Source organism: Octodon degus, unplaced genomic scaffold (assembly GCF_000260255.1).
Source record: "Octodon degus isolate 3935 unplaced genomic scaffold, OctDeg1.0 scaffold00295, whole genome shotgun sequence".
Classification (NCBI taxonomy): Eukaryota; Metazoa; Chordata; class Mammalia; order Rodentia; family Octodontidae; genus Octodon; species Octodon degus.
Genome location: NW_004524871.1, coordinates 112,814 through 138,259, shown reverse-complemented (window position 1 = coordinate 138,259; position 25,446 = coordinate 112,814). Strand labels below are relative to the sequence as shown.

General features: G+C 40.1%; 1 protein-coding gene across 1 annotated transcript in view; it reads left to right on the top strand.

Annotated features, from left to right (window-relative positions):
- The window catches only part of Rnmt (RNA guanine-7 methyltransferase), a 30,257-nt gene extending 16,651 nt beyond the window's left edge, over positions 1–13,606 (top strand). Inside the window, exons 6-11 of the mRNA XM_023707505.1 lie at positions 489–670; positions 1,119–1,283; positions 4,246–4,363; positions 9,384–9,485; positions 10,433–10,466; positions 12,712–13,606. Coding sequence (XP_023563273.1) covers positions 489–670; positions 1,119–1,283; positions 4,246–4,363; positions 9,384–9,485; positions 10,433–10,466; positions 12,712–12,749 — 639 coding nt within the window. The 3' untranslated portion in view covers positions 12,750–13,606. The remainder of the gene's footprint in view (positions 1–488; positions 671–1,118; positions 1,284–4,245; positions 4,364–9,383; positions 9,486–10,432; positions 10,467–12,711) is intronic.
- The last annotated feature ends 11,840 nt before the right edge of the window (positions 13,607–25,446 follow it).

Here is a 25,446-nt window from a genome sequence, read left to right as displayed (position 1 = left end):
CCAATTGTAGGAGACACTTCCAGATCCTCATCTCGGTCCAAGAAGCCAATATTTGTACTCCCAAATTTACATTATTGGAATCCCATCAAGTTGATTCCAATCTACCATTTTCAATGCAACCCACGGTGAAAATAAAGACACTAAGTTATATTTTCCATCATTGGGAGTTGAGGGGCTCTAAGTCCAGCCATGAAGATGGCTTTCTAGAACAAAGAGCTGTTGGTTACATTATTATGATTTCAGAATCCCTGAATCTTTAAATTACCATGAAAATAGGAATCATTTTTTTTGAGCTAAAATAAAAATTTTATTGTGCTTCTCATACATAGCAAGGGGGAAGAGAGCTGAAGACTGATGTAAATGATTGGTTGATGGTAGAGCTTACATAGTTTTAAGAACTCTTAAATTCTAGGAATTAATATACCAAAAAGTTTTTCATTCATGTTATTTTTGCTTCAAAATATTAAGTCCATTTTAATTTGTTTCAGGAACTTTTAATTGATAAATTTCGTGACCCAGAAATGTGCTTTGACATCTGCAGTTGTCAGTTTGTCTGTCATTACTCCTTTGAGTCCCCAGAGCAGGCTGACATGATGCTCAGAAATGCTTGTGAGAGACTCAGCCCTGGAGGCTACTTCATTGGTACCACTCCCAATAGCTTTGAACTGATGTAAGTACTTTTAAATGCATGATGTTTACAAAATACATAGTATTAAGTAGCAAATGTTTATCACAAGTAGAGTTCATAAGACACTATTTAGTCTTGATACTGGTGAGCACTTAATGTATTGTGAGTAGGTGCTCAAAGATCTAAGAATCTTTTAAAACTTTACATGTAATTTGGAGACTGAGGTTATGCTAAACCAGAGGTAATTGTAGCAGGCAAATTAACCAATCAGATATTGAAGACCAGGGGCTTAACCAACCTAACTTTTTGATAAGACCATTAATGACATTTTAGTATATTTCTTCTGAAAAGTAGCTTCAATCCAGTTAAAAAACTAATAAAGTATCTTTTTAATTTGCATTATGTACGTTTTCAACATGCACGATCTCATCAAAGGAAGTACTTTAATTACTTTAATCTTTTTATTTCGGTCGGGGGATAACCCTGATAGAAGACGCCTTGAAGCTTCAGAAACAGGATCATTTGGAAATGAAATATATACTGTGAAATTTCAGAAGAAAGGAGATTATCCTTTATTTGGCTGCAAATATGACTTCAGCTTGGAAGGTGTTGTGGATGTCCCTGAATTCTTGGTCTATTTTCCGTTGCTGACTCAGTAAGAATGTCATTAATCTGTTAATGATTTTTCTTTTTCTTTTTTGTCTTATAAGAAAAGTGGGAAGAATCATTATTCCTGCTCATTCTGTATTTTAAGTGGCACTCTTAAGAAGTCTAACAAAAGATTGTAAGAAAAGATTGGAGCCTCAGATGCACCATTGGTCCCATGGGCCTCTGAGATCCTTGCTTAATTTTCTTTCACTTCTGGAAATTATTTCATCCTGTGAATAAGCCAGTTGTCTTCACCTGTGGCAGAAAATACTAAACCTTGCAGATACTAAAAGTTTTTCTTTAAACGACTGCTAGTAACTTTGGTAATATGAAGTGAGTCTTTGTAAACCCAAGGTTCCCTTTTTTTGATACAGGTATGTGTCAAATGTTTACTTTTCAGTTATAACTTCAAATGGCCTCTGTCTAGTGATGTTGATAAAAGTGTTGTTCAGAGTATATTCCCCCATGCTTCTCAATTCCTAGACTCCTGGCAAACCATAGATACAGGAAAAGTTGGGGTTACTGCAAGGCCTTGTGCTGTATCCTGGTGTTGCGGTTTCCCTGCGTGGAAGAGAGCTGGAGTCAGCTTTAAGGGAGTCCACATTACAGCTGACCAAACATGATTTACTGCTTTCTAAAAACAAAAACCTTATTTTGAATATTGACTAAGAAGAGCAAGAGCTTTATTATTGATTAGTTTTGATTGGTGATTGTTTGAGTTGGCACTCAGCTTGTAAAATTATAGCTGTAGAAATTTTTAGTTTTACACTAATTATAAAAATTGTAAACAATAACATAAAGACAAGTAATGTGACTATTAAACTATTTATAAAATTAAATACATATTTTAATTTTACTAAAATGAATAAATTGGAAAAATGTTATTACTGTTCAACTTTATAAATTAAACAGTTTTTCATATATTTCACATGTTACGTTTTTGGTTTTGGTTCACATAGTTGGTAATTTTAGTAAATCTGAAAAGATAGATTTTTTTGAAATGCTAAGCAAGCTTAGGAATCTTCTGCTTGCCTTGTCTAATAATAAGCCTATAAAGTGACAAGTCCTGACAATATCTAATTTTTAAGAAAATTACATTTTGAGGAAAATTATTCATTAAATTGTGTATTTAGTAAGAGAATCAGAAAATGTCTAAGGCACTTTTGGTTTTTCATGGAAACTGAACAAAAATTTAATTAGGTTTTACTATAGAGCCTATTCTGCTATCTCAACTTGGGTTCTTTATAATTGCAATATTTTTACATTATCAAACTTGGTTTAGAGCTGAAGAGATAGCTCTGTGGTCTAGGTGCCTGTCTGGCAAGCATAGGGACCCAGGTTTGATCCCTGATACTGCATGCCATGCCAGCCCTGGAAACCTAGGCACTGTGCTGGCCATTGAAACAAGGTGTGCTGGTGCATCCCTGTAATCCCAGTGCTGGGGAGGCTGAGACAGAAAGATCACTACAAGTCAGCTGTGTAGTGAGACCCTGTTCCAAATAAATAAATGATTAAAAAATAAACCACTTGGTTTAAATCTTAAAGGCTGTTTTGGAGCTGTCTGGAGTGGAAGGGGACTGACCTTGGCTCCTGCTGTCCTCCATGGAGGGCTGGCTAAAGTGGCAGCTTTGTCTTTCACGTGCTGTTTGTATACCAGCTCCATGGCTCACATGTCCCTCACACACAAGCCCTTCCTTGCCTGGTGAAAGGTCATTCCCTTCTTCTGCTCTTCCCTTTCCCTGCTTCCTAAAGTCATCTCCTTGCTTGTGTGGCAGCAGACCATAATGGTACATTTATTTGGCAAATGCCATGGGGAAATTGAACCTAAGTATAAAATGTGAGAACTAATGAGGTGAGCACTTAAGGAAGCTACCTGGAGAGAAGTGATTTTTCAGTCAGGGTGTACAGTGGCAGCAGTGTGTAAAGCCTGAGTGGGACAGGAGCAGACGGAAAGAGAACCAGGGACCCAACTGCCCAAGAGGAGGCAGGATCCCTTGCATATGCCCCATTGAGAGCTTTTGAATGGTGTGTGTACTGCATAGATTAGAGCCGTGTGAAGGGTGTTCAGGGTAGGTTGTGACATTGACTATATCTGTATTTTTGGAAGGTTAATTTGACTGCAATTGGAGTATTTATTGAGGGACATTAATACTAGAAGACAGGGACAAGTGAAGAGGTTCTTGGACCGGTGCAGCCAGGCAGATGGTGGTGATCATTGGAACAGGGAGGTGGCAGACAGCAGGAATGACCTTTCTTTGGAGTACTTGGTGTGATGTTGGCTTTGGAGAGTGGGACAGGTGGATGGGTTTACTGCAGTAATGGAGAATATCAGAAAAGGGGTCTCGTGAGGTTCAGTCCTGTGAAGTTAGAGAATGTCTTTGATACCCACAGGGTAGTTCTAATGAGTGGATAGTGGAGTAAATGCAGGTGACGATAACAGGCCTCCCAGACAAGAGTGATGAAGACCACTCCAGATTCATCTTTCCAAAACCTGAGATTTAGAAGTTAGATAAGAAAACAAAACAAAAACGTGTGTAACTGTAGAGAAGTAACCCAAGATGTAAGGTAGAAAGAGTATATGGGAGGTAAAAGTGAATCTTAAGAAAGTTGGCAGTTGTTTTTATGAAGCTGTATGTGGCTGTATGGGGAAGGGGGGCTGCAATAAAATGGAATGGAATCAATCTGAAAATGTTCCCTCAACCTCACCCCATCTTACAGTCCCTGAGGCTGGCTTTTACTTTCCACTTGTGTGCTACATGGGGAGAGCTATGTACTTGTCCCTGGGATTTAGAACGTTTCTTTGTAGTTGTGGTTACTCTTAATTTTGCATTTCTTTGTGGTCAGTTTATGAAGGAAATAGCTTTCTTAGTTAAGTCCAGAAGATGTCGCTGTTGTTACAGCAAAGTAAGCTATTGAGGAATTACAGCTATCTTGGAAGCCTTTTCACTATGTAATCTTGTTTTGGACAGAATGCTCAAGAAGTACAATATGAAACTAGTCTACAAAAAAACATTTATGGAGTTCTTTGAAGAAAAGATTAAGAACAATGAAAATAAAATGCTGTTAAAACGAATGCAGGCTCTGGAGGTGAGTACTTAGAAAATATGTAAAAATTCTAAGTCATAGTGAACTTACATGGATGTTTTTGAGATCCTTCGAAGGCTGTTTACTTATAAATGTGTCACAGAATATAACTGCTGTGTATTCTTTGGCTCTTAGGAAGAGCCAGACATAGAAATTTCCATGGCTCATGCTCAGTAAATCCTGGTGGGTGGTGAATGATACACTAATCTAGTTCTGTTCTCTGGGTAGAATAGCTTTAAAATAGGTTTTTCCTGTCACTTCTGTGGGGCTGGGAACATGCACTCTGCATTGTCTGGCCTCACCACACCCATTCCTCAGTTGTGGCCCCCATGGGCATGTGTCTGCTGCTGGGTTGTCACCCCTGGTTGAGAACTACTTACTTACCAAGTGCATCTGGAACTTAGAACGATCCTGGCTGGGGTCCCTGCTAAGGGTAACCATGCATAACATTTCTTGGATGACAGCCAAGACTTTAGTCCTCTGGAGTATGCTGCTGAGACCTACTCTCCCCTGGGATCCTAGCACAGCATGGTGGAGATACATGCAGCACACAGTGTAGATTGCTTTTATCCTCTACACAATAGTGCTTCATTGAACAGCTGTAAAATACCCAGCATATGTTTGTTACTAATCAGAATCAGATAAAGAATTATACTCCTCAGGTGAGCATCAAATTTCAGAAAGTTTGATTTAGAATTGTGACATCAGTATTGTGGGGAGTTGGTATCTTTTTGTATCCTGGGGAGAAACTGAGACGGGAATGAGGCAAAGAGAGACAAGAACTGGGTTAGGTGGGGGTCTGTTTGCCTGATTGGCAAAGGACCCAAAGAACAGCATTAGGGGTGTTTGTTTATACCTTCGCAAAGTTAGTATCACGAGACACAGGCTGCCTAGTGACTAATGACTGAAATTGTCCAGGAAGGATGTTTTTCTTAAGACTGAGGTAGCTTGACCACTTCAGGCACTGAGGTCTTGTCCTACCCTCACACATACGACCAATCTCCAACTTCACCTGCTCCCAACACAGTACTTTAAGCACACCCTGTCTTACTGTATTGATTACTCCATGAAGTAGACAGAGAAGTTACTTTTGATGACTTCTGGCCTGAGGCCCAAAGAAGACAGTTGTTTCAGGGTCACAAAGTTGTTAAGTCTGTGTAATCTTTTTTATAGGTAATAGTCAAAAGTTTCCTGTCAGAGTTACAGTAGGAAGATTTTCTTTTAATCTTAAGTTGTCTTTTAAAACCGATAATCAATGAGATGATTATGTTTGGTTTGTCTTTTTTTGGGGGTACCGGGAATTGAACTCAGGACCATGTGCTTGCCAGGCAAGCACTTACTCTACTGAGCTATCTCCCCACCCCTTTTGGTATGCCTTTGAATTAGGAATATTTTCATCTTCTTTGTATTAGGAGCATTAGGAGTTTTTATTTTTCTTGAGGAAGAGGAGCTTAGGAGCTGTATGTGTACGTGTGCATGTGTATGTGTGTTTCTACATAAGGCTGTGCACTTTGAATACATTGTCCCTACCTGACCAGCTTTATATGCATACGATCAAGTATTTATGTTTCCTATTAATATATAAGTAATGAATTCTAAAATGTACTTAGATTACAGGATGTGGGGCAACAAGGACCTTAGGCTATATTAAGGAGACAGACATGCAACCAGAGAATTCGTTATGATGGGAAAGTAGCTGACATTATTGAAGAAATACTTGAAATGCAGGCAGCATACAAAGAGCCTTATGGAAAAGATGTCAGCAGATATAGGGCATTAAACCTGAGCTCTCAGGGGTGTGAGGAAGTAATGTTAATTATGTATATTTTTATTACACTGCTTCTCCCAAGCCCTGCCCTTGAGGCTGTGACCAAGCTCTCTGGTGTCTGGTGACATGAACAGTATTGACACCTTGCTTCCTCTGGTCCTCAAGTCCTCTGGTCTTGTCCCTGTTTCTGGACCAGTCACTTTGAGAACCTCTTAAGGCCATGGCACGGGTGAGGGGCACAGCCCGTAAAGGTTAAGATGATGTTTGGGTGACTTAAGAAAGATAGTTTGGAGAGATAAGTAGAAAGAATGGTCAAGGTGCAGCTACTTCAGTGCAAGGAGAAAACAGAAGGATAAGTGCTGTGGAACTAAAGTTACAAAGTCTTGACCGAGAGAGAGACCTGGGCCATGGTGCCAGAGTTATAAAGCTTGCACACTGGGAAGGACTTGAGCCATAGGACTGAAGTTAGGAAGCCCCAGGGCAGGGAAACATATAACAAGGCGCTGAGATTATGAAACCCTGTCACCTATCTACTGTTTGTACCAGTGGACTTACTCTAGGCATAATTCTGAACAATTAAGTTCTTTGACAGGACATAACATGATGTATGTATTTTAGTAAGTTTTGAAAACAGTCAGCTGTATAGCTGTACATAGCCGTGTATTGTCTGTTGTTTGATCTTTCAAAATGAGCAGCAGAGAAATGGGAAATGTTCATGAACAGACAGCTAAGCAGATTTTCCACACCATGTTTGTGGTTTTTTTTTTTTTTTTTTGTATTTAGTTCAGGGTGTACAGGGTCTATATAGCTTGGACTCATATGATCCTCCTGTTTACAGCCTCCCAAGAGCTGGGATTACAGGTGAGGCTGGCATGGCAGGCCCGGGGATCAAATCCCTGGCCCCTCTGTCTGCCTAAGCAGGTGCTTTAATCTGTTGAGCTATCTGGCCGGCCCCACAGCATGGTTTGATAGTCATTTAAAATAAAGACCTGAAGCTTTGTAGTATGTTGAAACTGTATGAGATTAAATTGTTAGAAAACTTAGCAAGTATTGGTTCTTTTATCCTTCAAGATGTAATAAGTACCATTGCTAATGCTAATAATGTGGAAATTCCAAATAGCCTAGTACTTGTACAATAACAAATAGCTTGATTTCTAGTGCATGAATATGCTGTGGATACTTAGAAAGAAAGGGATGTTGGATGGGCAGGTTTTTGTGGGTCTCCCTGAAAAGTTGTTTAAAGGAACTGAAGTTTCAGAGTGGCTCCTTGCTACTTGGTTAGTCATGTAAGATGAAGGTATTATGAAGAATGTATATCCTTTGTGGGGAAGATGGTAGTGTAGTAAATATCTAATGTAACTTCTGTTTCAATATTTTCCCTTATATGTATGAGGGAAAATACTTCATAGTACAAAGAGAAAATACTTAAAATGGATTTAACACTGGGTTTGAAACAGTGGGTGCTTTTAGTTGCTTTCCTTGAACTCACAGTGTTTGTCATTTTAAATGAGGTCCTCTATTGACTTTTTATGTAATATCTGTCTGTCTCTGTCTGTCTGTCTGTCTGTCTGTCTGTCTGTCTTTCTGTCTTTCTGTCTTTCTGTCTTTCTGTCTTTCTGTCTTTCTGTCTTTGGCAGAACCAGAGATTGAACTCAGGGTTATTCTACTGAGCCATCTCCCTGGCTCCTATATTATGTATTTCTAATTGTTGTTTAATGTGACTACTGAATTATCGTCATAGTAATACTTAGCTCTTAATACCTTCTTTAAGCTTTGTATTGTAACAGAAACAGCTCTTGTCTAGCAGCAAAGAGGATACATAGTATGTGCTGCTAAATGGCCACCTTTGGTTGTGATTAAATTACAGTTTATTTTTGCTTTGTGTGTTCCAAGATTGTGATAAAAAGCTGACTATAGTATGTATTTTAAAAGATTCTTCAAATGCTGGTGGAGTTGTAGGAAAAAGAATCCCTTCTGCACTGTTGGTGGAATTGCAACCACTGTGGAAATCAGTGTGGAGATCCTCAAAAAAACTAGGAGTAGAGGTCCCATTTGACCTGGCTCTTCCCTTTCTAGGCACTTCTTTTTTCCTTTCCTTTCCTTTCCTTTCCTTTCCTTTCCTTTCCTTTCCTTTCCTTTTCTTTCTTGTGGTACTGAGGATTGAACTCAGGGCCTTGTGCTTGCCAGGCAAGTGATTATTGTTTTGAACTATTTCCCTGGCCCCTATTAGATTTTTAATTTAGGTTTTTTTGGTGTGTGTGTGTGTATGTGTATGTGTTATGTGCAGGGTCTCATTACACAACTAGGACTCATAGTGATCCTCCTGTGTTCTGCCTCTCGAGTGCTGGGATTACAGGTGTGCACCACCACGCCTGGACTCCATTACTGGCTCAGTGAGCCTGTGGGCAGGGCCGGCACGGCATACAGTGCTAGGGATCGAACTCTGGCCCCTGCACTTACCTAAGCAAGCGCTTAGTCCACTGAGCTATTTCACCGGCCCTTGGGTATTTTATGTAACTTCTGATTGTGAAAAAATCATACCATAGCTACATATGTGCACTCATATTTATAGGAACTCAATTTGTAATAGCTAAATCTTGGAAGCAACCCAGATGCCCATCAGCCAAGGAATAGATAAAAAAAGATGTATTTTTATACAATGGAGTACTACTCAACTATACAGAAGGATAAACTCAAGGCTTTTATAGGTAAATGGATGCACCTAGAGACCATACTCATAAATAAATCAGACTTGCATGTGTAAACATTGTATTGTCTCCCTAGGGTAAGAAACAAATAATAAATGAAGTCCAATAGGTAAAATAAACACTGTGAAAGGGAAAGAAACTGCTCGAAAGGAATATCTGGGATGGGGGAAAGAAAAAACATCCATATACACACAAGATAGCTAAGATAATTATACTAATTTGTATTAGTTCATTGGAAGGAATGGTTTGTGCTTATTATTTAATCAGTTTTGCATGTCTTATAATCTAAGCCACTACTTTGGAGATACAATATGCAATATAACAGTTAATTTCATATTACCTTGTTTTGAAATTCTGTGTCACTTTATTTTTTCTCTTTAAAATAAAAATAATTTTTGAACTTGCCTTTTTTCTGTATTTGAAAAATACATGTAGGTGGTAGTCTTAGGGATTCTTACTTTATTTCAGTGATGTATAGTGTTAAGTTCTAAATTGTAAATTTCAGCCAATAGAGTCTCTTTATTGGGAATTCCACTTGCTTCCCCAGCCGTACCCTGCAAATGAGCACTCTAAACTCACCTCTGAGAGGGCTGGCGACTACGAGCATGCAGCAGCCTACATGGAGAGCAGACAAGTGAGGCTGCCACTGGTGAGCTCTTACTCTCAGAGTACTTCACAGGAAGTGGGAAAAGCCTGCTATCTGGGGATTTAGACGATGATTGCACATGTATATGTGCTCTCTGAATTGCAAGTCAGAGGTACAATAATCTGTTTCTCCTAAGTTCAGATGACTTTTGGTGCCATACTGTATAGAATAAATCTTTCCATGAGTCAAGGGAGGAGTGCCTGTCTGGAGCAGTATGGAGAGGGGACGATGAGAGGCTCGCATGGCAGGGTCCCTGCTCTCCAAGGTGCTGCTGACTCACTGCTCCAAGGGAGAATTCAGAGCTTTGTAAACTTAAAGCAAGGGTACTTCTTCTCTTCGCTGACTTCTGTGTGAAAAAGTTATGGTTTACCCATGCCTGATGTCAGCCATAGCTCTGACTGCTACTCATCGGTAGAAATTGTGCAAGTTTTCATGGCACACGTGCTGATGTCCTCGCGCAGTACTCACACTTGTCCCCTCAGATCACTTGGGTTCTCGAGCTGCTGCTGGGCCTTGTTGTGTTGGTGCTGCACGTATTACTGGGCCTTGTCGTGTCGGTGGCGTGTGCAGTGCTGCACGTTTGCTGTGTTGGAATGTTTAATTCATTACCTTTTTATTGACTTTGTGGCTTGTCCAGAAAACATGGGTGTTATTCCCTCCTATGCTGTTTGATGAATCAAGATAGGCTTTTATTGTTTTCATTTTCCAGGTTAGAAATTTAAGATGTGTGCCTTTTCAGCCTTCCCCCCCATTTTTGCCATCTTTGTGTGTACTGGTATGAGGGTGTACTGGTGAGAAGGTGGCATTCATTTAGCCTCAGATCATAATTCTGTTAAGAGTCAACTATGTGTGTCTCTGTTCAGAGAAGCCATCTCAGTCCACAGTGGAAAAACAAGTATATTTTTATTTCCATATTGAGTCTAACGTTTTCTTTCTTTTCCTAATTTCAGGGAACTCTAAGTAAATCAGAATGGGAAGCTACAAGTGAGTATATGTAGATATATATATGTATATATATATCATCAGTGCAGGTTAAATGACAGCTCCACAGAGTCACAGCCTTTCTGTGGCATATTTCATGTGCATGTTTGTGCACAGTGTGCCAGTGCCCCTGTGAGTCTAACGCCCTTTCTTGCTCAGCTGTGTGGTGACGAGGAAGCCATGTAGGCTATGGTTCAGAAACATGTATAAAATGTTTATTGCCTGTGTGTACTGAATACTCTCCATCTAGTGTTTGCCTTGGAATTCTGTTGAACTCAGTGGCTCACATGAAACTTTCTATGTTTTTCTAATCCTGATTGTGCTAATGCTGACGTGAAGGCACAGTGCTGGGTGCCGACTGAGGCAACAGTGAGGGTGAAAAGAGGCAGGATGTGAAGAGGCCTTGGAGAGCCTGCGACCTGGTAGGACTATGGTCCCCACAGGGAAGTCCTGAGGCTCATCTTTCTGTTTCTGTCCATTCCCCACCGCCTGCACAGTTTAATGTTTGTTGCTTATGTTGACGGCATAAGTGACAAAGACAAACTTTAGAGAATAAGAAAGCAAACAGGTTAAATCTTTGCCTTGTACAATGGAATGGAAGAAATAGGCACTAGTGAAATGTACTGCTAGGTAAACTTTTAAAATGCTAAAAGGGAAAAATAGGTGGAGAGTGTGACAGGAGTGAAGTCTCAGCAGTAACACAGTAGTTGACACAACTGAGTGTTGCACATTTACTGGTGCTACTGGAGCTGGCCTTTGCCCTGACTCATGCTGGCCTCACAGCGCTTCACAAATACACTGGTAGTCAGTCCCGTGTACCTCCCACAGGTGAGGGAGCAGTGAGAGAACCTTATGGTCGGTCTAAGGCAACAGTTTTACTTGTCCCCACAGAAGTCCCTGCTATGAGTGGGACTTTGAGAAGCTTGAGAGTTACTAACCACATCCCAAGTCAGATTCCAGTTTTGATAGAGTACTGTGACCAACACTATATTAGGGGAAAGGGTGCTGAGAGTTGGTTTGCTGTGGCTTTGGATGGCTCTGTGAGCAGGATGCACTATAGGAAATTACTAGGGTGGGGCTTAGGTGAGGAGCCTGCAGTTCTATGAGCATTCTGCCTGCTTATTGGCCTGTGCTGACAGCCACAGTCATTGCACTGAAGGAAGAGTGAAGATGGTCAAGAAGGAGTAGCACAGTAGCATGGCCAAGAAGTGTCTCATGAGACTGGGACAGCACTGCTGTGCTGGGTGAGTTGGAAGAGTGAAAACTCTGGAAGCTGTCTCAGGCTTTCATCTGTCTGTCTTGCCTTCAAAGTCTGCTTATATGGCCTTTGTGCTGATTGCTATTTAGTGTCCTTGTGTGTGCACTGAACAGCTGGTAATAGTTTCAGGATCAATCATCTTTTGAGAAAGTTTCTTGCCTTCCAGTCTGTGGGGGTATCTTACTAGGTGTGGCATGATGTGCACAGAGAATCATATTTGTGACCTGTCTGTATCTGGACACGTACCGCAGTAGGGTGCCTTGTTTGAGGGAATACTGTTAGGTTTGGGTATGTGTAAAAGTGTCATCACGGGGCCAGGTGGATGGGTTTTCTCAGCATCTCTTACTGTGTGCTTTACGATGCACTTTCCATGCTAGGCCCAAGCATAGCAGCTAGGTAACTGGGTGGATTTTGTTATGTCTTGTTATGTGTGTCTTGTATTTCTTCTCACTAATTTTATGTTTGTGCTCTATGTGAATTACAAACAATGAATTTTATTATTTCTGCTTGTTACATAATTATCCTGCCTTCCTTGTGCCAGGTAAAAAGATTTCAGTTAAACAGGCTTTTTAGGGGCCAGGGAGATGGCTAAGTAGAATAAGCAAGGGCCTGAGTTCAATCCCAGGTTCTTTGGAAAAAAAAAGAAAAAAGGCTTTTGGTTTTCTTTGCTTTTATATTTTTAGGTTTTCTTAAGTGATATTTAGAATTTTAAGGGCTGATAGAATTTTAAGGGCTGGATAGGCTTTCTCATGACTTGTCTTTTCTCTATTGTAATAGGTGGATACCTATTTTGAAAGTAAATATAAATGATTCCATAGGTGCCTAAATGTGACTCATATAATAGAGCTTTTAAGATTAATGAAGTTTTTCTCCCTCAAAAGGTGCTTGAAAGCCTAAGAGTATTTACCTAGCCATAAAGAGGACTAAGATTGTTGTGCTGTTACCTCGAGGATGTGAGAAGCTAACCCGACTCCCCTGTTTCTTTCCCAGGTATTTACTTGGTCTTTGCCTTTGAGAAGCAGCAGTAAGCTCGCAGGCACTGAGGCAGCTCTGTCCTTGCAAATTTGAATGTCCGTCTCAGACAGACTTGACAGTGCTCTCTGTGTGCATTGAAATCATAAATTCTAAATGTGCAAGCTGCAGCTGGAAACTCCAGTGTAGCTAACATTTGCTGTCTGTGACAGATGAACTTTGCGTGTGTATATAGAAATGAGCTGGGACCTTCATCTTTAAAAATTTATTTTTACGTAATGTCTTAAGAATTCATTTGCCTCTACTGTGTTGGCTCATAAAAGTTATTGTGACGTGTTACAGCAACTGGATTCTGCACAGTGCTCCAGTCTGTCATGTGTTTACAGTGGTCCACTTCCTGCAGCTATCACTGTGGCAATGGAGCACACCTGCTGCCTATGTGTGGGCTCCGCTCCATAGTCTGTCACTTAATAGTTTTAAGACTAAATGGATCATGTTGTGTACATGTGAATGTAAATGTTCAGTATATGTTACTATAGACTTAAGTTTAAAACTTGATATTAGATTGTCATAAAGTTACTTAACTAAAATTTTTTCTGTGTGTTGTATTTCTATATAACTATTTGCTAACATGTTGCATTTTGGAACTATTTAGAATATTGAGCTGGCAGCATAGTTATTTTGGAATTTTCTGACTTTCTCTTAAGATTTTCTGGCTGAAACAGTCATTGCTCTCAGCCACAGGGTTGTTAACTAGGCACCATGCTTGCCCTGTTCATTGAACAGGGATGCTATAGTGTAGCTTTTCTCCAGATTTGATGACACTCCCTATCCCTTAAACCTGTTGGAGTTTTTCAGATTTGTACATGTAACTGCAATAGGAATGTGGACTTTGAATCAGTTCTGGCTTGATGTTAGGTCTAGGTTACTGATGCTGAATACCTGCTTCAGCCCAGTAATAAGTGCTTCCTGCTTCTTTGTTACACCAGTGCTTTTGCACAGTAGGAGCCATTGTCTGATCATCATTTTGGATTTTCATTTGCCATTTCAGAATCGTTGGCAGATTGGCATTTGTGCCTAGATAAGCGCCTATGATCCAGATTACTGAGGCTGAGGCAGGAGGGACACAGGCTTAAGATCAGGCTGGGCAATTTAATGCACCAAAATAAAAATAGAAAGGCTTGAGTATATAGTTCATTGGTGAAACAGTTGCTTAGACAGTGGCAAAATAGTTCTCTAGAGTGAGGTGCTGGGTTCAATCCCAAGTACTTAAGAAAGTTGTGTAATTAATTTTTTTCAGAACTGATGGTTACATGAACTGTTGTCCTTACATTATGTCAGCATTTAGGAAACCTGCTGGTTTTGAGTACTGAGAAACTTTTGAGAGCAAAGTAATTGTGTATTCTTTTTTAAATTGCTTAAAGCATGGCTTATAGATATGTTGCTTTGTGTAATTATCATACTTGTTTTCAAAACAGCCTTAGTTTATATCTGTTGTCCACTGTGTTAGATTAGCAGTCAAGTAGCAAACTTCCTGTGACTGCCAGTGGACAGGCAGAGCAACTGGTAATGCTGAGAGTGGAGCTTTTGCTGGAGTGCAGGCTTGCTGCTGCAGTCTGACGTCCATGTGGGTCAGAAGAGTTTGGTAGGTGCTAAGAGCATTCTCATCCCGTGCTATGCTGCTGCTTTAGCCTCAGTTCACAGGCAATACATGTATTTTTAGTTTCCTGAAGCTCTTTCCACTCCATGGGGTTATTTCAAGGAAAGAAGAATCCCCCATGGGATTGAATGGTAAAACAGCAGAGAGAAGAGAAAAAGTGGAGTTATTGAGGCTTTTGGTGTGGAGAAAAGAGGAACTAGCTGGTGGGAGAAGGGCTCTGGGCAGAGTTGGCTGTTGCAGATGGTAGCACATTGTGCAAGCAACCACAGTGTTTCTGTAACTGTTGGTCCCTTGCTTTATCTGTTCTCCTTACTCTCCCACCACTCTGAGTTTGGGCAGCGATGGGGTGAAGGTGAAAGGGGCAGGGTTCTTTCCTGCACGCTGCAGGCCTTTTCTGTGTGGGTTGCAGTGGGAAGACAGTTGTCCAGTGGTCCCAGACTGGCCACCTGCCGAGCAGTTTATCCTCCTTGGTGAAGTTAGAGATGAACATCTGAGCAGCCATTTGTGGAATGGCACAGTCTGGTCTGGGAGAAGGCTTCATTGTGTGTGGCCACAAGCACTGACATTGAGTTCTTTGGGCCTGGGATCTGCCTCAGGGAAAGGTGTTGTGGCCAGTGTTCAGGGGGACACACTGGCAGCAGCAGTCTTCAGCACTGGTGTTATCCTCTGCTGTCGAGAGTGGGCAGGCCAGGCCTGTGTTTGTAGGGCCTGCAAGCAAGAAGCATAGTCTGACTCTTGGGAACGTTTGGTCTTGGATAGCAATGGCATTGATGGAGACTCCCACTAAAGAGAGTGAACCTGTATAGATTGGAAGTTTGCTTATGGATACAGTGATTCCTGGCCCATTCCCCTACCCTGCACTTGGAGCTTGAATAAACGGAATTACTGTTTGACTTCACATGTGTCAATTGGGGATCAGAGCAGAGGGGTACAAACCTTGGTGAAGTTGAGGTCAGGATACAGTGTTGTTAGCAGTGAAAAGCAGAAAGGGTACGGAGCCGTGAGAGGTACGGATCCCAGCCATGCTAGCTTTCCTGGGAGTGTGCCCTAGAGCCCCTCTTAGTTCATTGAGTAAGTTGTTCTGTGTGCCTCTAGCATGTCTCTGACTACGACTCAGCTTCTTCTTAGGCCTGTATGTGGGGTGGAAGTGCCAGTGTCGAAGGTCCAGCTGCTGAGCATTGTTTTCGCTGTGTGAACTGGCTTTGTTGTCTACCTCAGGCTCTGTATACTTGAGTTATCTGGAGCCAGTCACTGCAAAGGTCCTTAGATCTGTAAATAGAGGCCAGTGGGCACCTGGGCCTTGATAGAAGTTATGAACCAAAATACCTGTGGTTCATGGCTTGGCTGTGGGGACTTTGGTTGAAGTCTTTAAGCCTTCACCCTAGAACTGCTTCCTCAGGGACTGAAGTCCTTGGATGAAGCCGAGTTAACAGCTATTATCTCGAAGCTACAAACTTGTATCATTCACCAAGTGTTTTACCTGTGGTAAGTCATCTCAGTCCCTTTAACTTCTCTGCAGTAAGCACTATCATTTCCATTGCAATGACAAGAAAGTGAGGGAAAGAGGATGCTGATCTATTAGCCTGCACCCTGGCTGCATGTCACAGGTGAGTCTTCACCTGGTCAGCATCTGTAGCCTGAGCTGTTTGCTGTGGGGGCGTCAGTATTTTGACTCAAAATGTTGGTGCTTTTTCTAATGCTCCCTGAGAAGAGTGTTGATTCCTGCATTGGAGACTTTAGAGAGAGGGTAGAGGCCTGTCTAATATTTAATGCACTGGTAGGAGGCAGAGAACCTTGAACTCTGCAGTGGGAGGAAGACCTGTTTCTCACAGCCAGACCTGAAGGACTCGGTCAGCTGTGGTGCTCTTCTGCTTTGGCCATGGAATTGCACCAGGAGGCTTCAAGCAGATGGAAGTGTAACATTTGTACAGTCACATCAGTGATTTTCCTAAGTTGATCATATGGATGCAGTTATGTCTCCAACCCAATCAGGCTCCTTCCTGATGACTTCTTCTCTTGCTTTAACTAACCACTGTCCAGTTCTAGGAACATTATGTGAATGGAATTACACATTATGCATTTGTTGTATCTGGCTTATTTGGCTCAGTAATATGTTCATGAGATTTTTATTACATGCATTTTGCACATGGCTCATTCTCATAATTGTGTAATATTCCAGTGTTTAAATAAACTATATATTATCTGATGGAAGTGTGGTTCATTTCCAACTTGAGCTGTTACTCCTGCTCCCCAGATTAGTATGACCTTAGTCCATGAACTCAATTCTCCATAATTCTCTGCAAGCCGAACTGGATGAGACCTGAATCAAATTTCCCTATAAGATGAACATTAAACCTAACCATCAGGTTTGATTTGGTTTTCATACTGCTGAATCTTTGTGAACATAGATATATGTAGATATATCACTGGATGATAGTTCCCCCAAAGAAGAGATGGGGACCACAAGTTGTGCCTCTCCATGGGGTAGGTTCATCAGCTCTTCAGAAAAAGAATTTGAGGCATAGACATTTATTAGGCAGAGTTGAAGTACAGAGAGAAAAGAGTTCTGGGCTTGGAGATACATACAAGGTATGATTTAAAAATACAGTGAAATTATTACAGTAAAAGAATGCTATCAAATGCATTTAAATGCCATTAAACCCTCTCATAACTCACCTATCGAATGCATTTATCCCATTCTTACCATGGAGACCTCTTTGGTGATTGTCTACATTTACATGATTATGGCCACTTCAGTGTCCTTAATCAGTTCAAAAGCGTTTACTTTTTGTGGTCATTTTGATGTTGGGCAAGAGACAAAAGTCACACAGTGCCAGATCTGGTGAATGCAGTGAGGGACACGATGTTTTTATGACCCTGCTTTTCCGTTAGATGGCACCTGGTAGCAACATTCACCATGCATTTGATTCTGCCTTGTAAAGATACTCATGAGAGAGGACTTTTAGGATGGCTTCAGGACATGGCAAATATGATGAGGTAAGTGTGTTTGAAGTAAAAGGGAGTATTCTGAGGGGGATTAAGGGCAGTGTGTCTTTTATTATAAACTTGTAGAAAATCTAAAAATTCACCACAATTTATAGTCACACCTTATACAATACTAGTTGAAACTTTCAGTGCCACCTTTTAATAATGGATAGAACAGCTATGCAGACGATGAGATGGAACACTTAAACAGCATATTAGGCTGTCTACTGTCTGTAACAGGCATGCACATTACCCTCCACCCTCTTGCAGCAGCATACAGTCTTCGCTAGTCCTGTGATGCACTGTGGGTTGGACTGCAGATTAATACAATTGAAGATAGGTGTTTAGAAACACCTATATTTCTGAACCACAATGGGATGAGTGAATATCTGTAACAGGAGATAAACAGCAAAATTCACAAATTAACCAGTGCATAGAAGACAAAATCACAAAGGAAATTGGAAAATGTATACAGCTAAGTGAAGCATACCAAAATCTAGGCTGCTGCAAAAGCCGTAACAATGGCATTTTAAGGCACACATGCATTAAAGATACTCTCAAACAGCCTGACTTTAAAAAGAACAAACTAAACCCTAAGTTAGTCGAAGAAAGGAAATAAAGACTAGAGCACAGGCAAAATTTAAGATGTTTCTTTGAACACATCTAACCTTTTTTTTTTTTTTTTTTTGTGGAACCAGGGATTGAACTCTGGCCTGAGAAGACTCATTACTGAAAATAAGTGGGAAGACTTACGATTCTACATAAATAGTGGATAATAAGTATTATGAACAATTTTTGCTAACCTGATAAATTTTTTAAGAGATCCAGGATTAATCTAGACTGAAAATCTGAAAAGACAAATAACTTGCAGCAAAATTCAGTGAGATAAACATGAGACTAACAATGGAAATGTTTTTGTTGCTGGCAGAACAGCCTGTTGGAAAATCGGAATGTTGATAATCAGAGAAATTGGTACTTTCTTTCTTTTTTTTTAAACATTTACACGTAGCCTAGGTCACATTAGGTCAGTTTGAAATTTTACCAAAATGTCACAAGGTTTACATATTCCAGAGGTTTGTTAGTATGGTTAAATTTTAGCCTCCTACAGTTTCCTTAGATTAGCAATTTGTTCTATTGTGGATTTTATGGTTAAGAGGGAAGAGTGTGAGGAGTGAATTCACCTAAAGTTTAAGTGACTTCTAAAATGGAGTTTCTCTTGGCATTTCATTCCCCGCTCAAGGACATATTTTCCTTTGTTAGAATATATATAGTCCTTCATGTGGTAATTTATATTTTGTAGATTCAGTTAAAACCATCATTTGTACCCAGTGTATAGTACTTTGTATCCTCTCTTCTATGCAGTAAATCAGGCATGGCCCAAATGTTAGCGGTTATTATTAGATTGGGGCCAGTCAGGCTGGTAATCAAGGAAGTTAACCAGGAGTTCTAATTACAGTCGTACATCAGCATTGTCTTGTTCTCTGAGGTCCCATGTCTTTACCTGCTAATACAGGCCATCCCTTTCCCGATAAGGGGCCTAAGCCTTGGCCAGATTTACAAGCAAACATGAAAAGCCAATTGATTGATGCAAATCTTGCTCAGAGCCACTTTATAGGGGTCTCTTACTAATTTTTTGTTCTTTTTGTAATTACAGTAGTGTTTTTGGGTTTGGAGTTTTCTGCAGATAACAGACTAAGAACAGAATTAAAAGTGTGTTAATATAATCAGTCCATTGTAGAATCTAAGATGGGTTTGGTCACAGTAGACTTAACAGGTTTCAAGATTCTCTGTATGGCTGCTTGTTTCAGGATACATCCACAATGATGTTTTTATGACCTGTTAATATACAAACTTACCCTTGTCTCCATGTTGTTAGCTATACTGGGCCATTCCATTTTATTTATTAATTTGGATATCTTTTTTTTTTTTTTTTTTTTTTGCTAGTGAGCTCTATCTGTAATACTTGTGTAACTAACTTAGCTGTCCATAATCATTTTGTTCTGAAGAGCTATCCCTAACTGGTTAGGGAAGACTAAGCATAGTTTCATACATCTTATGCTTATACTTTCCTGCTAGATGTTGAAGACTAAGTTAAAGTGAGACCTGTATTACTTAAAATTAACTCCTTACTGTTTAACAAGGTTAGTTAAATGTTAGGATTTACCTTGGAATCACACACAGTGCTTTTCAGTACTTCTGTTAGTGTTAGCCATCAGGATGAGTCATGACCATTGCTTGACCAAATTGTTTTCTATGTTTTTTTTTCTCTGGGTGACTCTCCTTAGGCATACCATATACCGTAGAATCACTTTCCTCTGGCCTCACAATCTCCTTGATCTCTGATCAGGGACCCAACTGAGTTAGAGGATGTCACAGCAGAGGTTATTTATTATGGGTCTTCATTGACCGTGGCGTGCTAGGGTCAAAATATTGGGTACTCTCTTGGCCCATCTATCTAATTCTTGGTCTCCAAATCTCAGTTGTTGAACATCCAGAAGAGAAGGTTAATAGCATTACTTTGTAGTGGGAATAATGAATTTATTAAAATTTTATCTAAGTACTAAGCACCTTAACATATGAATTATAGCCAGAGAACTGTTACTCATTTCCTGTAGGATGATAATAGACAACAGTTATACAGTTTTAACAGAGAATTTTTTAAAAAATTATTTAGTACAGGGTCTACAGGGTCTCACTATATAAATCAGACTCCTGGTAATTCTCTTGTTTTCAGCCTCCCAAGTGCTGGGATTACAGGTGCATACACACCTAGTCTTAATCGCTGTCTCAGTGTGCTCTGGGGTCGGGGCCGACACTGCATGCCAGAGATAGAACCCAAGTCCCAGCATCTATTTAAACAGGTGCTTTAGTCTGCTGAGCTGCTTGGCCGGCCTTTTTTTTTTAGACAGAATTTTTGAAATCAAAACCAATACATAGTATGGTAGCATAACAGTTGTTATGACATTTTTGTAGCGTGTTTAAATCTCCATCTTGGCATTGAGTAGACTTTTTAGTCAGTCATCTGTACCTAGTATATAAAAAACTGTTACCTAATCTGTTGTCCTTTAATAGGATGTCATTGAAGAAATTTGTAACGTCATCTGTTCAATATCTAAGCATCTGTAAAAGTGGCACAAACATTGCATACACATCACATAAATTTTGTTAAAGAATTATTATTTGACTGATGTATTGAACTCATGTTGGCTTAACATGAACCTCTTATTAACAAATACCTGGAGCACAAGAGAAAGGCAAATGTCTAACTGAAAGAAAATATCACTATAAACCCAGTTTTACGTTTTAGAATACATTTGGAAGGCATTACTACATTTAATACACCATGAAATTAGCTATAATGGTCATTGCTTCTCAATTTAGTTCTGCGCTGAGAGCGTGTTTTCATGAGAAACCTTAGAGTTTTTGAATTTCACCGTTTGACAATAACCATGTAAACATGTCACAATGATATATTTGAACAATATTTTTTGGGGTGTCTCCAGTAAGGCTATGTAAATTACTGGGGCTTCTCATTAATGAACAAGGACTGCACAAATGTTTTCAGGCAACTGTTTTCTTATCGATAGGATTTTTTTTTTTTTTTTGCGGTACTGGGCATCAAACTCGGGACCTTGTACTTTCCAGGCAGGCGCTTATGCCACTGAGCTATATCCTCAGCCCTGATAGGAGTTCTGTCCAATATTTCTTCCCAACCTGAGGAATTTTTATTTAATTAAAGTTTGAGAAATTATGAAAAATCTAATAATATTTAACATTAAATTTTGAAATAAGAGCCTTTCAAGTCATAAACAATTTTTATTACATTTATAAAACCAGTCAACTTTAACATCATTTTGACCAGCTGGCAACTTTGTTAGAAGCATATTTTTAATTTAACATTTATCTGTAAGTCAAATTAAATTACAGGGAAATGTTTCAAAACACTAAAAGTATAAAAAAAGAATTTGTTGATCTCAAAGTAGTGTACCAGACTGAACACAAAGACAAAAATACTCAAGATGATTTGCTTATAAAATCAGAATGCATTCAAATATATTTTTGGCAAATTAAGTTATAATTTTGTACTTTTTTTTAAGTTTGTAATTACCTAATTAGACTACTCAGAACTTTTGTATATCATTTAGCAGAAATATAAGTATTTGGGGGCCAGGGAGATAGCTCAGTGGCATAAGCACCTGCTTGACAAGAGCAAGGTCTTGAGTTCGATCGCCGGTACTGGAGGAAAGAAAAAATGCTGGGCATGGTGGCACATGCCTAGAATCCCAGCACTGGAGAGACTGAGGCAGGAAGATTGTTGCAAGTTTAAGACCAGCCTGGGCTACAAAGTGAGTTGAAGGCCAGGCTGAACTGCATAGCAATACACTGTCTCAAAAAAAAAAAAAAAAAAAACAAAACCAAAAAAAAAAACAACACCCAAAAAACTATTGTTGAGTGTGCAGGAGAGCTTCCAGCTACCCTGTGCTGGCGGGACCTGCCATCCCAACCCAGGCACAGAGTGGGTGAGATCCTCTTCCAACCCCATGGGATGCCCCCACCACTCCGAAGCACCTCCTGCACCCCACCCACTGAGTAGGAATTTCTGTTCTGTTCCAGAACCCCTAAATCCAGTCGTAGCCCAGGCCTGGTGAGTGTGTGGGAGAGCTTTCTGCAACCCTACGCTAGCGGGGCATACTGGTCCCAGTCGAGGTGCAGCGTGGGTGACACCCCCTTTCACCCACTTGGGATGCCCCCCACCACTCTGCAGCACCTCCCCACCCGACCACGGAGTAGGAATTTCTGCCGCCTTCCTGGAAAACCCAGATCCAGTTCTAGCCCATGCTTGGTGATTGTGTGGGAGAGCTTTTGGCTAAGATGTGCCAGCGGGACCTGCCTTCCCAGCCCATGCGCAGAGTGGGTGAGACCCTCTTCCACCTACTTAGGACGCCCCCACCACCACTCTGCAGCACCTCCCCCGCCCTGCCCACTGAGTAGGAATTTCTGTCACGTTCTGGGAATCCCCAGATCCAGTCCTAGACCAGGCCGAGTGTGTGGGAGAGTTGCCTCCACCCTACTCCACCTTGTCCCCTCCAGACTCAGCTCAGGCCTGGAATACAGGCCTGGAGTGAAACCCTGCAGCTGCACTCCCTGCACAGAGTATAGGGAGGAGAACCACCCAGCTAGTCCAGGAGCAGAACATCTTGCCAGAGGGGCACAACAGGTTCACCCCAAAGGGCAGCAGCAGGAAGGAGCTGAGCACACCAGCCAGACCCAAGCCAGGCACAGCTGGATAAATTTAAACTTTGTAGATGTGGCACCAAAGATAGAAAACAAAGGTCAGAAGACAGTGCTACACAAAAAGAAGAAGCAAAATGCAATCTCAGAACCCAAGCCCACCCATAACAAGAGCAAAGGACACAACAGAACAAAGTGGAACTCACACAGCTGAAATCAATGAATTAATGGCTTCTGAAATAAACAGCTACAGAAAGGTATAGAGGAACTCAGACTGGAAATGAAAAAAAGAAATCCCTGAATTAATAACATCTGCAGAAAAGAATCAAATGCAGAAACATGGAGGAAACCCAATGCCCACCCAGAACAAGTGCAGAGGACACTAGCTCAGCTCAAATGGATGAATTAATCACATCGATAATAAGCAACAGCAGAGTGTCACAGGAACTCCGAGTGGAATTTTCTGAAATAAAAATTCTCTGAACTCAGCATCTGAAGTAAAGAATCAACTACAGAAACATAGGAAACCCAATCTGAAAAAAAAAAACTACAGTAAAAGAATTTATAACTGCTTCTAAATAGACATTGATACAAAAAAGAGATTAAAAAATGACATATTCCTTGAATGAGCAATACAAGAAATAGATCGCATGCAGCAGAGTCAAAGAGATACAGAGGAAATTAAAATTTCAATCACAAGCTTGCAAAACTGTTTAAGTGAAAGTGAAGACAGTTTCAGATCTTCAAGACGCTGGTGCACCTAGTGAAAAGGTAAAGGATCTCTTTAAAACAACTAGGATGCAGGAAAAAATAATCCATCACCTGCAAGACGATGCAAAGATGAACAATGTGAGACTAAGGAATCAACGAGAAAGACATTAAACAAGTATGGGCAGAAGTAATAGCAGAAAACTTACCAAGTATGAGGAAACAATCTGATTTTCAGGAAACCAAAGAATACGGAACGCCAAGTAACTTCAAACCCATTAAAAACACACCTAGATATATAATAGTCAAGATCCCAGAAATTCAGCACAAGAATAATATACTGAAAGCCGCTAGACAAAAGAAGCAGATTACATTCAAAAGAAAACCCATCAGAATTACGGCTGACATCTCTTCACAAACCATGAAGGCAAGAAGAGCATGGAGCAGAGTACTTCAAGTCCTCTATGAAAACAAATTCCAGCCCAGACTACTATACCTTGCAAAACTCTCAAGTTTGATGGAGAAGTGAAATACTTTCATGACAAAGAACAGCTAAAGAATTTCATGATGACAAAGCCCACCCTAAACAGGCTACTGAAAGATGTTCTAGAGAGGGACCAAAATTATCAGAACTCCAAGAATGAGATCGGAAGCAACCAACTAAATAGGGTAAGCAATTAGAAACAAGAAAAAGAACTAAACGACAACAGGTAAATAACATGCCAGTCGTAAGTCAATACATCTCAATTCTAATCATCAATGTAAATGGACTCAATTCACCAATTAAGAGAAATAGACTGGCACAGTGGATTAGGAAACAAAATCCAACAATATGCTGTATACAAGAAACACATTTAACTCATAAAGACGTTCATAGGGTGAAAGTGAAATGATGGAACACAATATTACACACCCCAGCACCTCAGAAAAAAGCAGGGATAGTAATCCTATTCTTAGACAGTCTCAACTTCAAGAATGATCAAGCAAAATAAGGCCACAATATACTCGTTAGGGGAAAAATACAACAGGAAGAGGTAACACTCATAAATATGTATACACCAAACACGGAAGCACCCAACTATATAAAGCAAACCTTAATAGACACAAAAAATCTAATATCCAATACCACAATCTTAACAGGAAACCTTAACACCCCATTATCCCAATAACAGAACTGAACCAGAGTTTGAAACAAATGGACTTGGTGGACATATACAGAGTGTTCCACCCAAACACAGCTGAATACACATTTTTCTCAGCTGCAAATGGTTCATTTTTTAGAATAGACCACATATTGGTCCATAGATCATGCTTAAGTATATGTAAGAAAGCAAATTATCCCATGCATATTATCTTACCACAGTGCCATGAAACTGGAAATAAATGACAAAAGAAATGAGAAAAAAAACCAACCTAAATACATGGAAATTAAACGGCACGCTACTTAGCAACCAATGGGTCACAGATGAAATTAAACAAGAAATTCAACAATATCTACAATTCAATGAAAATTCAAGCACAACTTATCAGAATTCATGGGACACAATGAAAGCAGATCTCAGAGTGAAATTCATATCGGTGAACTCACACATTAGGAAAACAGAACAGGAACAAATAACTACCCTAATGCTGCACCTTCAGCAACTAGAAAAGGAAGAGCAAACCAAACCCAGAGCCCAAAGATGGGAAGAAATCATAAAGACTAGAGTAGAAATTAATTCAATTGAGATGAAGGAAACAATTCAAAGAATTAAAAAAGCAAAAAGCTGGTTCTTTGAAAGATTAAATAAAATTGATAAGCCTCTGGCTAACCTCATCAAAAAGAGGAAAGAAAAAATTGAAATGCAAGCAATAAGGGATGAGAAGGGTGTAATTATCACAGACCCAGTGGAAATTCAGAAGATTATTAATAGTTACTTTGAGAATCTTTACTCTCACAGAATAGAAGACACAAGAAATGGACAGATTCCTACAAAGGTACAAATTACCACAACTGAATCGAGAAGATATAACCACTCAATGGCCCAATAAAACCAATGAAATACGAGATGTAATTAAAAACCTGATAAAAGTCCAGGTCCAGATGGATTCACAGCTGAATTCTACAAGAAATTTATAGAGGATGTAGTCCCTATACTCCTCAAACTCTTCCATGAAATTGAAAAGGA